The sequence below is a fragment of the Grammomys surdaster genome, unplaced genomic scaffold (genome assembly GCF_004785775.1).
Source record: "Grammomys surdaster isolate TR1022 unplaced genomic scaffold, NIH_TR_1.0 279, whole genome shotgun sequence".
NCBI classification, from domain to species: domain Eukaryota; kingdom Metazoa; phylum Chordata; class Mammalia; order Rodentia; family Muridae; genus Grammomys; species Grammomys surdaster.
In genome coordinates, this window is record NW_021604720.1 from 12,162,841 (window position 1) to 12,180,419 (window position 17,579).

The window sequence follows — 17,579 nt, forward strand, 5'->3', positions numbered from 1 at the left end:
CACACACACACACACACACACACACACACACACACACACACACACACCATAGTCCTTAGGGACCAGGTATTGCCCTTGTGTTAGCCCTTGAGTTTGCTCTTCAACTTTAGCGTAGCCTTGAGTCTAGAATGGCTCGATCATGATGGCGGCTCTGCCCTTTGTGCTCAAAGAACTGACAGGGCTCGCTGCCCTCTGGTTGTGTTCACAGGCATGTTCACCAGATCGATGCAGTGCTCCTGTCTCACCCCGACCCACTCCACCTCGGTGCCCTCCCATTCGCCGTGGGGAAGCTGGGTTTGAACTGTGCCATCTATGCCACAATTCCTGTGTATAAAATGGGCCAGATGTTCATGTACGACCTTTATCAGGTAACTGAAACAGTTATAAGAGAGGCGTTTGCATTCCACTCATGATCATTGTTTAATCCTTGGCTTGTCTTTCTTGTAGTCTCGACACAATACAGAAGATTTTACCCTCTTTACATTGGACGATGTGGATGCAGCCTTTGATAAAATACAGCAGTTAAAATTCTCTCAGATTGTGAACCTGAAAGGTAACGTCGTGAAGTCATGGAATAATGGAGTGGTGGAAGCTTTGTTGTTTGCTTTTTTCTGTCTTCGTGTTTTTAGCTTTTTAGTTTTTTCCGTCCCAGGGGATCCAAGCCAGAGCCTGATTCATGCTGGGCAGGGAATCTTCCCCGTAGTAACTGCAGCATGCCAGGCTTGGACTAATGCAGTTGACTTAACCTTCTGAAAAGCACTGAAAGGAATTCATAATAAAAATTACAGGCAGTGTGGTATCAAAATGAAAATTAGCATTTGGAACTTCCATTTGAGTTTTAAAGTATTTCAGACTAAATACTGACAAAATGTTAACAGCTTGGGGTCCTCATATCTGGGTGGGAAACAGCGCTCAAACTGTATAAAATGACCAGAGTTTATGTGTCTGGATCCTCCTCAGAACTTATGGTTAGATTCAGGAGACAAACTGACTCAGAGCCCTAAATGTAGTAACTGAAGCAAATTAAATACTTGGACAGCAAAGTGGAAAATTTATTACTTAATAAGAATATTAAATACCAAGTCTGCAACAGGGAAGCCTGTGACAGGTTTTCTTTCACATGAACTCTGGCATTAAGTACGTGGCACAGTAGCTGTGGTACCCCATGCCTGTGATAAAAGCACTTGGGAAACTAAGAGAAGGGTCATGAGTTCAAGACCTATCTAAGATAGATAGCAAGTTCAAGCATCCTGGGCTGCATGTCGTGAACACTATTAGAAAGAGGAAAAAAAAGTGGTGGCTAGAGAGATGGTTCAGCAGTTAAGAGCGCTGGCTGCTCTTCCAGTGGACCTGGGTTCAATTCCTGGCACCCACCAAACTGTTCACAGCTGTCTGTAGCTCTGGTTCCAGATAATCTGACATCCTCACACAGACATGCATGCAGTCAGAACAACAATGCACATAAAATAATAAATCTAAAAAATTAAAAATATAAAAGCCAACCAAGAAAGTGACACACTAGCATTCGCTGCTGCTGATTAAGCCACAAAATGACCACGAGTGGTGTAGGCTTAGCAGTTTTCCTTGTGTTTAGCTTTTCTACGAGTAAATTCTTTACCGTGATGAGGTTTGTATTGTTATTCCATCAGTTTAGATGAACAGATTTGGGACCAACTCGACAATTATTTGTGCAATAATATCAAAACTTAGTCCTCAGGATGAAGCATAGTGGTATTTGCCTGGTGTGCATGAGTCTCTGGGCTCAGTCCGCGTTACTACAAATACAATGTGCAGTTTGTCCTAAGTAATAGAGCACTGGTTTTTAAGTCCCGCTGCTAGCCTTGTATTTATAAGCACAGATAGGTACCTCTGGGGGAACACATAATGAATGAGAGGACTGATCACCCTCATTAAGGGAGTAGAGTAGCTGGAGACAGGAGAGAAGGCTTTCTTTTCACTGTAAGCATTTACCATCGGAACGTCGTGCCACCGTTGACTCTGTTGCTGTTAACTTAGAAATACAGCTGCCCTAGGGTTGTGAAAAGAAATCTCAGAATTGACATTATCTTGTTGATGTAGGCAAAGGACATGGCTTGTCTATCACACCCCTGCCAGCTGGTCATATGATAGGAGGAACAATATGGAAAATAGTCAAAGATGGAGAAGAAGAAATTGTTTATGCCGTTGACTTCAACCACAAGAGGGAGATGTAGGTATATCTCGACAAGGGCTAAAGGATACGCGGTTATTGTCTCCTTCACTGAAGGAAAACTCAGTAGCAACTTTTTGATTTTGTTTTTTAATCAAACCTCTACAGCAATTTAAAGCCATCAAATACTGGGTGTTTTCGTTGTAGGGCAACAAGTCCCTTATAAGACACAGCACTTTAACTTTTTATATATCAATATCCATTCTGTAAAACAGATGTTTCCCTGGAGTGTTCAAAGGCGGTGAATTTTTGTACATTTAATTATATTTTATATGATCTTGACTTATTTCTTGATAGGATTTTGCGACTTCTTGTCTTTTTAGGGGCAGTAAAGGTAATGATTGCCATCTAATGATACTTAATGACAGATTCTGTTTAAAATGATATATAATAGTTATAATTTTATATTATTCCTTTGATAGTCAGAAAAATACTATAGATTATGTGTGTCTGTGCATGTATGTGAATTTCTACAGGCTTCCTTTGTTACATCTGTATATTAAGTTCCTGGGTATCTTGTGTTAGATTCCAGTCATCTCAAGCTCTTTACATTATGAAACATTAAGGACTAACAGAATCTAGACTTGTAATTGTGGGTGAACGTGAAGGATGGAAATGAAGTAAATGGTGAATGAAGTCAAATGAATTAAGAAGGTGACAGTAGGGCTGGAGAGATGGCTTAGTGGTTAAGAGCACTGACTGCTCTTCCAGAGGTCCTGAGTTCAATTCCCAGCAACCACATGGTGGCTCACAACCATCTATAATGTGATCTGATGCCCTCTTCTGGTGTGTCTGAAGATAGCTACAATGTACTCATATATATAAAATAAATGAATTGTTAAAAAATAAATAAATAAAAGAAGGTGACAGTAAATTCTAGGGGGGGGTTAGAATGGAAGCTGTGTTGTTGTGTCTCTGACCTGAAGAGATTATATGCACAAAGATGATAGCTCAAGTTACTTACAAAAGAAGTAATAAATTTGATTATATACAAATTTAAGTTAAAATAGAGAAACCATTAAGCAGGAACGCTGGAGCAATTAGCCAATGATTTACATACGTATAAGACTAGGAGTTACTCAGATCAGAAACACACTAATGGCAAGATGGGCAAGTGTTAGTCACAAAGAGGATACTGAAGTAACATGTACTTATTATATGCTCAGATTATTTAAAAATACTGATAGCTCTGGGAGTCTTTCTGATTGGGTCTTTTCAGAAAAGGTTCAGCCTTTCCAGAAAGCCATTTGGCAATAATTGTATATTCTAGAGAATACGTTTCAAGGAATATGTCTTTTTTATTTTTTTTTTTTTTCGAGACAGGGTTTCTCTGTGTAGCCCTGGCTGTCCTGGAACTCACTCTGTAGACCAGACTGGCCTCGAACTCAGAAATCTGCCTGCCTCTGCCTCTCAAGTGCTGGGGTTAAAGGCGTGCGCCACCACCGCCCGGCTCAAGGAATATGTTTTAAAGAAATAAAAAAAAAAAAAAATACAGCCAGGTGCGGTGGCACACCTCTGTAATCCCGGTACTTGAGAGCTGGAGACAGGAGGTTGGGATTTCAAAAGCATCTCTTTCAAAGATAAAGTGGTAAAAAAAAAAAAAAGTGCATTCAGCAGATAAAAATAAATGGTCAGATGACTACAGTCTGGTACAGATATAACAAGAAGTTTGTACAGTGGTGAGGTAGACGGGCGCTGCATGCCTGTAATCCTGGCGTTTGCATGGCTGAGGTAGGAGGATTGCACCATCCCCTAGGCCACATATAACCCAATTCTCTAAAAACAAGCTTCAGGCAGAAAATTTTCACAATTTCTAAAAGTTAGATTTAGAAAATTGTTAATGTCACAGAAAAGTCTAGAATATAGAATGAATATATAGAACTATATACATGAGCTATCTGTGTTCTAAATGCATATATGGGTACAGAGAAAAACTTGTATATTTAGAAAGATTATGTCCAATGTATCATATCACCTATCTCGAAGAGGTGGTCCTTGTTAGTGTGAGGGAGGCCTTGTAAAAGCAGTTTCTTATTTTTGTAATAGGTGAAGCTATTAATTACTGTTTATTTGAAATGACAGCTATTCTTTGTCTTTCAACTTTATTATAGCCACTTAAATGGATGTTCCCTGGAAATGCTGAGCAGACCCTCTCTACTTATCACAGATTCATTTAATGCTACTTACGTGCAGCCTAGAAGGAAACAGAGAGATGAACAGCTCCTGAGTACGTATGTCTGCTCTTCTGTTGGGATAGCTGTCGTAAAAGATCGGCTAACTCTAATATTTTTCTAATTGCATTTTATACCTTTTCTATGTGTGTGTATGTATGTATGTATGTATGTATGTATGTATGTCAGCACGTGCTTGCCACAGAGTGCCTGTAGAGGTCAGAGGGCATCTTGTGGAAGTCAGTTCTCCCACTATCTGGATCATCAGGCTTGGCAACAAGCGCCTTAACCCATTAAACGATTTTGCTGGCCCCATAACTCTTGTGTTATTTTAAAGAAATGTTAATGTGACCAGTTCAAGATGCTCTCTAAAGGTGTTGGCTTCCTCTGCCACTCTGCTCACAGTGATAGCTCCCCCGGGCATTCAGGGGTCTCCATCTCTATAACAACTGCTTATGGACAGATCAGAAGGACAGTAAACCAGAGAGAAGTGAGGACGCACAAGGTCTGCTGGCTGGGTGTTGGGTGTTTTAGTCTGAGAGTTATCTTGCATTTACAGAGGTGTCTCTGAGCCGTCACTTCTTGCTTCTGCTTTGACTTGTTCTGCTGTGCTTTGTCATTTTTTATAAGCTATGTGTGATTGCAACAGGAAAGCTGGGTTCTACTATTAAACGTATGAGCAAACACTGTCATTCTGTCTCCTTACTAATCCACTAACTTTGAGAAACTCTTCAATTCGTGTGCATGTGTGTGTGTATCTGTGTGCGTGTGCACGTGCGTGAATGCATGTGCATGTGTGTTGTAGTAATTATTTAAAACGGCTTCAGGTCATGCCAACTATCTAAGCTGCAGCAGCTCTGCCTAGCTCAACCGCCATGTTCTGTGGCCAGAGGCCATGTGCGCGCAACAGCTAGAAACAGCCAGCCAGAAACACCAGCCCTGCCACCCACGAGACGTCAGCGTGGGAGACGGCTCTGCCAATCTTCCACGCTATCTCCGCAAGGCTGGGCATTGCCCAGACCATCCCGCCAACCACACAGGCTCGGTACAAATGAGACTCTAATGCTTAAAGATTAATCAAAGGCTATGTTTGGTAATGCTCAGTAACAATATGCCCATACAAAGAGAGTTGTCTCCCAATTAGCTAACCTAAATAAAAGTTGTTACCTGTGACTGCTCTCCATACCTGTGTGGCTCTCCCTAGCTCCTCCTCTTGTCCTCTTCCTCTCCTAACTCCTCCCACCTTAGCTCCTCTTATACATGTGTACTTGCCATCTAGAGTGTATGTGTATGTGTTTACGTGTGTGTTTGCCAGGTAGAGTTTACCTTTACCCAACACTTTAAGGTGACTTTGAGGGAAAGGACATCTGTTGCTAGTTGCTAGTGATGCCTTTTTTTTTCTTTTGGAAAGGAACATGTTCTCTCTTTTATTCTACATGCATGCATACAAAACATGTGTCATGTGTTTTATTCTTAGGAAAATATATTCAACCCAGTGAAACGTAATTGTGTTAGTCTGAACAAATACCTTTATATGTGTCCTAGTGATCACTTATCCAGTCTTAATAAAAGGCACTGGGAAATTGTGTTGTGCTAAGCTTTGTGGCACAGCACGTGCTTTATAGGGTTCTTCTGCTCTTGTTTAAGCAAATGTCCTGGAAACCCTCCGTGGGGATGGGAACGTGCTGATAGCCGTGGACACGGCGGGCAGGGTTCTGGAACTTGCTCAGCTTCTCGATCAGATTTGGAGAACTAAGGATGCAGGGTTGGGTGTCTACTCGCTGGCTCTCCTGAATAACGTCAGCTACAACGTTGTGGAGTTCTCTAAATCACAGGTTCGTTCTCGTTGAGTCAAAGCATTAAGTGTTGTGTCTTAATCGCCCTCCAGGTTTTATTTTCCTGCAATTAATAATAGTAGCTGAACATTATTTGCTTAGTGTTCTGTGTTCTTCACATACACTTTTCTTTTAAACATAAAGTCTGTTTTGGTCTCTATTTTGCAGATTGAGCAAATTGCTTGTTTTCTTACTCTTGATTTTCTGATCTATAAAAATGGGGGTAAAAATAAAATATCCATGCTAGAATTCATTTTTGTTTTGTTTTGTTTTTTTCCAGACAGAGTTTCTCTGTATAGCCCTGGCTGTCCTGGAACTCACTCTGTAGACCAGGCTAGCCTTGAACTCATAAATCCACCTGCCTCTGCCTCCCAAGTACTGGGATTAAAGGCGTGTGCCACCATTGCCGGCTAGAATTCATCATTTTTTTTTTTTTTTAATTTTTTTATTTAAAGATTTATTTATTTATTTTATGCATATGAGTACACCACCATTGCTCTCTTCAGACACACCAGAAGAGGGTACCAGATCCCATTACAGATGGTTATGAGCCACCATATGGTTGCTGGGATTTGAACTCAGGACCTCTGGAAGAGCAGTCAGTGCTCTTAACCACTGAGCCATCTCTCCAGCTCATCATTCTTAAAATGACTACTTTTCTGCCAATTGACAATCCCTGGGTTATAATATTCATATAGAACATCTTCGTGTTCTCTCTCTCTCTCTCTCTCTCTCTCTCTCTTTGTTTTTTTTTTTTTTTTGTTTTTTGTTTTTTCGAGACAGGGTTTCTCTGTGTAGTCCTGGCTGTCCTGGAACTCACTCGGTAGACCAGGCTGGCCTCGAACTCAGAAATCTGCCTGCCTCTGCCTCCCAAGTGCTGGGATTAAAGGCGTGCGCCACCACATCTTCATTCTCTTAAAAAGATTTAAGCTGGCATAGTGAAACCTTGGTTTTGTTGTTGTTGCTGTTGTTGTTTAAGATTTAAAACTGGAGGTGGGGAGAGAATCTAATGAGAGAAAGAAGCTGGTTAGCTACTTGTCCAAATTATACAAATTTAACCAACTAGGGGAAGGAATTAAAGCTTGGTTATTGTTAAACACGGTCTCACAGGCCTGGCATTCTCTGATTGTCATTTTTCTCCCTTGTATTAGGTAGAATGGATGAGTGATAAACTGATGAGATGTTTTGAAGACAAAAGAAATAACCCGTTTCAGTTCCGCCATCTCTCTCTGTGCCACGGTCTTTCCGACTTGGCTCGAGTTCCAAGCCCCAAAGTTGTACTTGCCAGCCAGCCTGACCTGGAGTGTGGCTTCTCAAGGGACCTCTTTATTCAGTGGTGTCAGGACCCTAAGAACTCAGTCATTCTAACTTACAGGACAACTCCTGGGACATTAGCACGTTTCTTAATTGATAATCCTTCTGAGAAAGTTACAGAAATAGAGGTAAGCACTTATATTCGAACTTTATTCTATTTATTTTGGCACTGGGTCCGATTAGTGCTGCCTGTGCGCATATGCGTGAGTGAGGCCGTCCCCTGAAGCACGGGCAGCACCCGTGTGCCGTGTCCCCAAAGAAAAACAACTTGTCCTTCCCTCAGCAGCTGTCAACTGCCTGGAGCTCTTCTGAAGGTGGGGATGCTGTCCTGTCTGGGTTGGAATTTTGCCTTGCTTGGTCTCATGTAGGTAACCAGCTGCCAGAAGACATTTCTCAACACTCCTCTGTCTTCCAGCTCTTAAATTCTTTCTGGCCTCTCTCCTGCTGTGTTTCCTGAGACTTGGAGGTGTGCAGCCATTGGTACAGAACTCCCGTCTAGGGCTCCTGGTCTCTGGTGACCATGGAAGAGCTTTCAGCTGCCCATCACAAAAAGCTTTTGCAACCAAGGTTGAGAGCAGCACTCATCTATGGGTATAAACAAAAATGGATGGAAGGCAGTTTGGTCTTCTGTTTCTTCTTTGGCTGGACTAGAACTCACAGAGATCTACCTGCCTACCTCTACTTCCTGAGTGTTGGGATTAAAGGTGTATGCCTTCACACATATCTCTCCATTTCTTGAAGAACACCTTATTTCTAGTGATCTTTTTGTCCACTCTGCCTTGGCTGCTTCCCTGTCTACAGTGTCGACAACTACAGGGTTGGTAGTTGTCAGTCTCACTTGGGACTTAAGCTTCCCTTTTACTATGCATTGTCCTGTTAGCGTAGAGACAGCGCCCCACGATTAAAACACTGCAGGCATTGCTAGCAAGCCTACCTCTCTTCTTGTCTAGCCACACCTTTGCCCTAATGTGTGTCTGTATTCAAGCAGCTTTATGCCATTTGAGTTAAACAGGAACAGTAAACAGATTTCCCTTCATGTTGAGACTTCATCTCAAAGGGATGTGAAAAGATTTTGCTTAATAACTAAGCCATCAAATCTGTCAGTTTTCCACACCAGTGTTGTTGACTCAGAAGCTCATAGCCGTCACTTCATGTGGGTTGGCCTGTAACTGCGAGGCTCTGCATAGTTAGGTGGCTATTTTGTATTGCGTCCTTGTAGCAGCGTTTGAAGGAATATTTACTTTGTAAAAAGCTGTGTGATAACCGTCTTACATAATAAGTCACTTAAGAAAAGCATGACATCAGCAACCAAAGTCTGACACATCGTCATTGTAACCACGGCACCGCTGACCAAAGATCCTCAGCAAGTGCATCAAAATCAAATACTGCCTTGGGTTATTTAATAGCTTACAAATAGCAAGTGAAAAGAACTGAGAAGTACTTGAGATGGTTTCATGAGAGATGAAATGCTGAATTTGAAAATTTTAATTACTGGAAACTCAATTAGAGTTGATATGCCATTGAGGAGTTAGAAGGACAATAAAGGTTTGGGAAAACAAGAAGGAAAATGACATTTCAGAGCGTCTTTATGATATCGGAAATAGCAGGAACATAAAGTGAGGGCTTTAGTTTAAAAGGCTACTTAGCGTGCTCTGGTTCCATCCCAGCTTGCGTTGTCCTCCTTGTCTCCCAGTGCCATGTTCTGCCCTCTACATGATCACACCCAGAGCAGTGTGTACTCTTGCTTGCCAGCGTTTTCATAGGAAAAGCAGCGCTTTCATGGTCTCCTGTAAGACCATACTCTTGTTCCAGAAGTGTGTATGTGCACTGACCAGTAGCTGTAGTAATTGACTTCTCACACACAGCGTTCCTGTGGGGCCTGCCCCCAGGTCGTCACAGTCACCATTCTCCTGTCCTGACCCTCCTGCCCCTTGCTCTTCTTTGACTTCCTGTAGCACTTATCTCTTTTTTTTTTTTCTTTTTGATAATTGCTGTTCTTGCTGGGTGAGGCAATCCCTTCTTATGCTCTGATTTGTGTGTCCCTGATAGTGACCCAGAACAGTTTCTCACATACCTGTCGGCCATTTGTCTTCTTTTGAGAGACATCTGTTTAAATCTGTTGCGCGTTTCTAGACCAGATCACATAGGTGGTTACTGTTTGCGTTTTCCAAGTTCCTTGTGTGTTCTGAGTATCAGCCTCTTGTCAGAGGTTTTCTCTTACTCCAGAGGCTGTGTCTGGACTCTACTCTGATGGCTGTTTTCTTTGCTGTAGAAGTGCTTTGTCATGTCTTTATGCTTTCAGAGGACAATCCGTATCCACTGTGGTCACACAGGATCTGGTCTGCATCCACCTTTATTGTTTTATTTTTGTTGTTTTGTTTTAATGAGCAGGGTCTCACTGTATATCCTAGCTGTCTCTGTATACCAGGCTAGCCTTGAACTCAGAGATATATCTGCCTCCTCTTACTGAGTTCTGGGATGGAAGGGTGTTCGCCAAGCACACACTTTTCTGACCTAAGCACATTCCACACACACTGGTCAGTGCACTACTTATCCCTGGCGGTTCTGCCCATGGGGGAATCTCATGACTTACCCTGGCTGGCTCCTTGTCCCCCTCAGTCTGTTTAAAGGGCCGCAACTACAACTATCTAGTTAGGTACAACCTTGTATTATTTTTGTTAGTTTTTATTAATATATATATATATATATATATATATATGTGTGTGTGTGTGTGTGTGTGTGTGTGTGTGTGTGTGTGTATGTATATGTATATATATGCACATATATATATGTTTGTTTTGTTTTGTTTTTAAGGTTTTTCCTAGACAGGGTTTCTCTGTGTAGTCCTGGCTGTCCTGGAACTCACTCTGTAGACCAGGCTGGGCTAGAACTCAGAAATTAGCCTGCCTCTGCCTCCCAAGTGCTGGAATTAAAGGCGTGTGCCACCACCGCTCGGCTACAATATATTTTTTATTGTTGTCTTTTTGCCACCAAATTGAAGAAAGTTTCAGAAAATGAGGAGCTTTTTTCATATTCTTAGTGGCTGGAATAGTGCCTGCCTAATGTACTGTTGGCTTGTTGAATGTGCTGGTTGCATCACAATAACAAAAGGTATAGCATTACACATACATTTTGTTTGTGAACTATTTGAAAGCAAAATGCAGCTATTCCAGCCTAGCCTTGGATAGTATCACAGTGGATTATGTGGAAGCAAGAGCCATAGAAAACAGGAGATAAACTCTGACCCTGCCAACTCTAGGCAGTTGGCACAGCAGTGTCCTTTTAAATTATATGTTCCAATTTTGTCCAGGAGTACATGTTGCACTGAGTTCTTATGACTTGACATTTGAAAATTACTAATAATTTTTTAGGTTAGCATTGCAAAGTGGTGAGTTTCATTACAGCATTATCCTGTACACATGAGCCCTTGTGCTTTGCTCTCTCTCTCCCCTGCCCCCACTTGCTCCCTTTCTTCCCCCAAATAGTTCCTCTTTCTGCTCTTACCAAGTTCATCCCATTACTGTCTCTAAGTCTCTCTCCAATCTCTTCCTCCTTTCTTGTGATCCCACTTCTAGTTTCATGATCTCCCAACATATATATGTATGTGTGTGTATACACACACACACAAATTAAAATCTAGGTTCTGTTTACATTAACTATTTTGTCATTGTTTTATATATGTGGGTGCTTTGCCTGCTTAAATGTCTGCATCATGTGCCTGTGGAGGCTGAAGAGGGCATTGAATGCCCTACAACTGTGCTTACAGACAGTTGTGTGCTGCTGTCTTCCAAGAACTGAACCCAGATCGTGTAGAAGAGCAGTCAGTCCTCAGCTCTGAGCCATGTCTCCAGCCCCTTGGTTTCTTCAATTATGTTTGTAAATCATTATGTATTTGTGGCTTGTATATACACATGGTTCACTCGTGGAAGTCCAAGGACAACTCTGTGAAGTTGGTTCTCTCTTTCCACAGTGGGCTTTAGGTTGGCGCGTAGGTCATGGGGCATTCATGGCAAGTGCTTTTCCAGTGAGTTGTCTTGGCAGCCCCAAGGCTTCTCTAGTTCTTAAGGTACTCTGATGATAAGAGAATAGAAACTACTAATTCAGTTGTTCCCTGTTGATGAATTTGCCCAGTTTTTATTATTTTAAATGTTACTACTATATACTTTTTAAAAACATCTCTTTCAGTAAATTGAATTCTAGAAATAGGAAGATATGTGTCAAAAGACAAGCACAGTTTAATTTTTAGTTGTTAGCAAATTATCTTCTGACAGTTTGCTAATATATCCACTGGAAACACTGTAAGGTCCCCTTTCCCCAGGTAGCAGTTAGCATTTCCAGTCTTGCAGATTAAACAAATTGTGATAACTTATGTGTTGCCTGTGTCACCAACCACTGGTAAGCTAAGTCATCTGTCGGTGGCTGTAAGCCATCCATGTTTCTTACTGTTTAAATGCCTTCTGCATAGTTTGTCCTTTTTGATGTGGCATCTTTTTCTTGATTTGGGGAGTTCTTAGGAACACATGGCTACTGACAGGCATAGTACAGCCAGTATTTTCATCCTTTCTTTCACTTCTGTGACATTTAAAAGACTTTTATTTTTTCTATGTATTTTCTATGTATTCTCTATTCATTTTTTTCCTTATGACTTACGGCTCTGGGGCTTTATATGACTTTTCTACTTCATATTATAAAAATACTTCCCTCTCCTCCTTCCTCGATCGGCTGGCATAATTTACTGAGTTTGATGGAGATCCACTCCCCTCACAGCTCTCTCTCAGTGCCAGTCTAAACAAGATCTATAACGTTGTCATGGAAACCTGATTAATTCACGTGATGACGCACCTCACGCCCGCTGCCCGACCCTCCTAACACTGCCTTTTCTGTTGTCCATGTTTCATTAGCTGAGGAAACGTGTGAAGCTTGAAGGGAAAGAACTTGAGGAATATGTGGAAAAAGAAAAACTAAAGAAAGAAGCTGCTAAGAAGCTCGAGCAGTCGAAAGAGTGAGTCGCTCTTATCAAGAGTAACTCCTGAGTTACTCATCGGTTAAGTCCGAGCATGTAATGTAAAGAGAATACATTTGTAGGATTTAACACTCAATGGAAATAACTTAAATTTCCTTAGGACTTTATGACTTTTATCAAAATTTTTAAATCGCAAAAATAAAATCCTTTCAGTACTAGTAATGCCAATTTATTAAGCAAATTAATGTTGTGTTTTTACAAAATATTGATCCATTTATACTGACTTGTTATATTTTGGTTGGAGTCAACGTTGGATAAGAATGCATTCATCATTTTATAACTATTTAGTCAAAGTGCCTCAGGGACATGATGACCCGTTGTGTTGCCAAACCTCGTAGGGCAGACATCGACTCCAGTGACGAGAGTGACGTGGAAGAAGATGTCGACCAGCCGTCGGCTCACAAGACGAAGCACGACCTGATGATGAAGGGGGAAGGCAGCCGCAAAGGGAGCTTCTTCAAACAGGCAAAAAAGTCCTACCCCATGTTCCCCGCCCCGGAAGAAAGAATTAAATGGGACGAGTACGGAGAGATTATCAAGTATGTGTGCAAAACCGACTCTCGGCTCTCCGAATTTGATCTCTGTGGTCACCGGGAGCCTTGCTGCTGAGTGCCTTGGCTTGGGAAAAGAACAGAAGGCTTCTGATTTGAAGCGCAGAAATAGAAATGTTGGGGGCATCCTGACCATTAGGAGTGAAGGGAAAGTATAGTTTCATTAGCTAGTTACAGGAGAGGTTTGAAGAAAGACAGCTTAGACACTCTTTCCCCTTATTAAGACGTAAGGGACATGCCGTGGAGAGAGAGAAAAAGCACTTCTGTTCTGACTGTATTTATTTGAGGAACGGCTTATGATGCTATGGCTACAAGGGGAATGTGAGATAAAGGTGGACCCATGAGGAACAACTGAAACCACGGGCTCCAAATACAAATTTGAAAACACTGCTAACCTAAGTAAAAGTCCCCCAGGGCTCCCTCCGCTTCCCCAGAAAATGTCAGGTGCCTTAGCCTAACTCGGTGCCTGACACTCTTAGTTCTTCCTGCTCTTCTCTCATGTTTTCTCTTCCTCTCTGGCTATGGTAGATATTCTTAAGTCTCCGTGTGTTGACACACATTTAATTACTGCTTATGTAGCCAGGATTATAGCACCCTTTATACCTGCACAGGACTCCCATGATGCCTTGGAGCAGGTAACAGACTCATGTCATTCTTGGGCTCGCTTAGGAAAACTTCATTGTCTACATGGCCCTCGAAGGCAACTGAGAGGAAGCGTGTACACGTGGATGCAAGAGGAGAGCTTGCAAAAGTCGCTTCTCTCATTCCACTGTGGGTTCTGGAGATCAAACTCGGCTTGTCAGTTTGGGTAGCAAATTCTCTAACCCACTGAGCCATCTCACTGTCCTGGACACTATTAAACTTGACTATTCCTGAGAAACAGGGATACACGTTAAATGAAACTGTAGGAAGTTTTTGTTGCTTTGTTTTTTTTAGGGAGGGGGAAGATGGAGGGAGGTCTAGGGATCAAACCCATGGCTGATACATGCTCAGCAGTTATAATTCCACTGCTTACCCTCTGTCCCATGAGGGTTTGCTTTTAAGGTGTCCAGCCTGCAGCCTAACAGCTTTAAGTGGCCGTTACTGCTATTGTTATTCTGTGGTTTGTACAGGTGGAGATGTTGGCCGTGTGGAATAAGGAGCTGTAGCAACCTGGGTGCTGGGTAATAAAGCCTGAGAATGATCTAGAAAGTTAAAAGGATGACCACGGGGTTAGAGAGAGATTTGTAAAACCAGCTATCTCACGCCTCAGTAATGCTCACAGAGAGAACTACGCACACACATGTATACTCACTCATAAGTAAATTATAGAAAGAATGCAGGGCCAGACTACAGGTGTGCACATTTCAGCCATTCAGATCTTCCTGTGACCTGTTCAGAGGTTCTCACTGGTCTACAGCATCCTTAAAGAGTTTGCTTGGACTGTGGATGTAGCTCAGGAATAACATGCTTGCCTGGGTTGTGCAAGGTACTGCTAAATAGCACTCTTCAATGGTTATGAAAAACATTATACATGTAGTCATCTGATGATTAATATCATGTATTAATTAGCTTTGAGTTAAATGAATATTTAAGTCTTAAAATACATGAGTCTTAAAATTCTATTAGTCAATTACATATGTTACATAATGTTAGCATGCCTTCCACATGTCTAATTAGAGACTCACTGTTTAGACCAGAAGATTTCTTAGTGCCAGAACTTCAGGCTACTGAAGAAGAAAAAAGCAAACTAGAATCCGGTTTGACAAATGGAGAGGAGCCCATGGACCAGGACCTGTCTGATGTCCCCACCAAGTGTGTCTCTGCGACAGAGTCTATTGAGATAAAGTAAGTGCCTTCGAGGGGTTGGAGATTACGTTATAAGATAGGTCCAAGCACTTGAGTTTTGTAACATAGATTGTTTCAAAAGTGGAATTTCAGCAGAGCCTCTAGTAAGCTCGTGCTTTTTTAAAAAAATCCCCCTTTCTGTGAGAAGACCTGTGAAGGATGGTGGTGTTTTCATTGATAGTACTTGGATACCAAAGTAATTGGGTTAGTGGTAGGATGGAGAGGAGCTGAACATTAAATGCACATTTATATGAAGAGACATCATTTCTGACTTTTTTAATAAGTCTGGTAACAGGTGCGAGAACAGTGCAACTGAGAAGCTAATTCTTCTGAGATACTGCTTATTCCATGAGGTGTCTTCCTTGACATAAGCACTCTAATAGCCGGAGCTAGGAAATTTAACAGGACCAGAAGTAGTTAAGCAACTTCCAGTTTTTGCATAATGCAGTTAACACTGCCAAGAAGTCATTATTTTGGAATTTGAATCATCAGAGAACATGTGGTTTGTTTGCCCAGTGACATCTTTTGTATATACTCTTGGACACAGTTTAGTTGGGATACATACTGTAACACGTGTTTCACAATTGCCCCTTACTTAAGTTAGGTGCATTTCTTCCCTGATGGTAAAAGCCTAGTTTTCAAATTAACTTACCAAGACAGTGAGCTTGAATAATGATGTCCGATTACAGAGCCAGAGTCACCTACATAGACTATGAAGGGCGCTCGGATGGGGACTCCATTAAAAAGATCATCAATCAGATGAGACCGCGGCAGCTGATCATTGTCCATGGCCCGCCCGAGGCCAGTCAGGATCTGGCCGAGTGCTGCCGTGCCTTTGGTGGGAAAGATATTAAAGTGTACATGCCAAAGCTGCATGAGACAGTCGATGCCACCAGCGAGACGCATATCTACCAGGCAAGTGTGTGGGTGGGGCCGTGGGGAAACAGGCACTGCTGGTCACACTAGCCCACTACACTAGGAGTGTGGCGAGTGAGGCGGGTACCGCAGGAGAGTGTAAAGAAGGGGGCGGGAGGGGCTCCTGCTCAAGTTTGGAGGTTTAGGAAAGGCTTTCTGTGAGAAGTGATAACTGAGCTGGGTATCAGGGCACAACAGCAGCAAAGAGTGGGGGAGGATGCTCTAGGCAGACATGAGGGGATAAGTGCTCACAGAACTAGAAAGACATGTTCATCTGTGAATGACAGGGTCTGGCTGTGTAGCCCACACTAGTCTCAAACTCTCTTCTCCTGCCTCAGCCTCCGAGGTGCTGGAATTATTGACATGTACTACCATGCCTCAAAACAACAACAACAAAAATTAACCTTTGCCACAGTTCCTCTCCTAATTGGAAGAAATAGAAACAGGTATAGTTAGTTAGAAGAGAGATAGCCTCGCCTGGTTGTGGGAGGTAGTGACAGTTGAAGGTAGGGGTTACGTCTCTGTCTGGAGGAAGTTAGATCTTGCCAAGCAGAAAAATTATTCTGGGTACATAAGAGGAAGAGACATGGGGGTATGAAATTACATGGCACGTTCCAGAAAGCACAGGAGCCGGCACTCTAAGGTACACCAGCTGTAGCTGCACATCTGGGCTCTAGTCTTTATTTCAGTAATTACACTAGAAATACTAGAGGCAGCAGCATCCAGTGTTAGTATTAGGGTGGGGTAGGGGAGTCCATGTGATTCTGTTGTGCAGTCAGATTGAGAACCTCATTTTGGAAAGTGGCCAAGGATCTTTAAGACCTTACAGATAAGTATGTCATTGTAAAGATTGAAGATCTGAGGAGAGAGGTTTTTAGATGTTGATCATATTGCCAGAGTAAGATAATGGCAGAGATTATGTTTAATTAGTTACCGACACCCTGTGGGTTTTTTCCCTTCCCCTCCCCTTGCGTTTCCAGGTAAGATTAAAGGACTCCCTTGTCAGCTCCCTTCAGTTCTGTAAAGCTAAAGATGCCGAGTTAGCGTGGATAGATGGCGTCTTGGACATGAGAGTTTCCAAAGTGGACACAGGAGTTATTTTAGAAGAAGGGGAACTCAAGGACGATGGAGAAGACTCGGAAATGCAAGTGGATGCTCCTTCAGACTCCAGTGTGATAGCCCAGCAGAAGGCCATGAAGAGTCTGTTTGGAGATGACGAGAAAGAGTTGGGTGAGGAGAGTGAGATCATCCCCACACTGGAGCCCTTGCCACCTCACGAGGTGAGAAGCCTGTGCCATCTCCGTGTCTCTGTTTAGTGTGCTGGGATTGGTGGAGCCTCGCGCGTGCTCGCCACGTGCTCTGCCGTTGAGCAGACTGTCTCTCCGTTGGTTGTTCTCCTAGTTTCCCTGTTGTGGTTTTAGCAATTTAAAATACATTGTATGGGGGCCGATTTTGGGGTTCTTAAAAACGATTACCCAGGACATATGTCTATGTATCTTGATCTCTGCAGCTAGAGAGTGATAATTTCAAGGAAATCTTATCAAATCTTTATTTTTATTATTATTAAAAAAATTTATGTAGCATACATAGAATTAAGGTTTATAATTTATTTTTAAACAGAACATTTTGCTAATTCTCCCTCTTTCTTCTCCCTCACCCCCGGCCCTCTTTTATGCTTTCATGGCATGTGTGCCATAGTACCCTCCCCCAGCTGCTAATACAGGTGTGCCATAG

At 42.3% G+C, this 17,579-nt stretch overlaps 1 protein-coding gene across 2 annotated transcripts in view; it reads left to right on the top strand.

Moving 5' to 3' along the window:
• The window catches only part of Cpsf2 (cleavage and polyadenylation specific factor 2), a 29,844-nt gene that overhangs the window by 7,616 nt on the left and 4,649 nt on the right, over positions 1-17,579 (top strand). For both annotated transcript variants that reach the window (XM_028777270.1, XM_028777271.1), the window contains exons 3-13: positions 209-368; positions 448-553; positions 2,080-2,209; positions 4,321-4,436; positions 6,028-6,215; positions 7,367-7,657; positions 12,431-12,531; positions 12,891-13,091; positions 14,778-14,930; positions 15,620-15,845; positions 16,826-17,125. In XM_028777270.1, the coding sequence (XP_028633103.1) occupies positions 209-368; positions 448-553; positions 2,080-2,209; positions 4,321-4,436; positions 6,028-6,215; positions 7,367-7,657; positions 12,431-12,531; positions 12,891-13,091; positions 14,778-14,930; positions 15,620-15,845; positions 16,826-17,125 (1,972 nt within the window). The remainder of the gene's footprint in view (positions 1-208; positions 369-447; positions 554-2,079; positions 2,210-4,320; positions 4,437-6,027; positions 6,216-7,366; positions 7,658-12,430; positions 12,532-12,890; positions 13,092-14,777; positions 14,931-15,619; positions 15,846-16,825; positions 17,126-17,579) is intronic.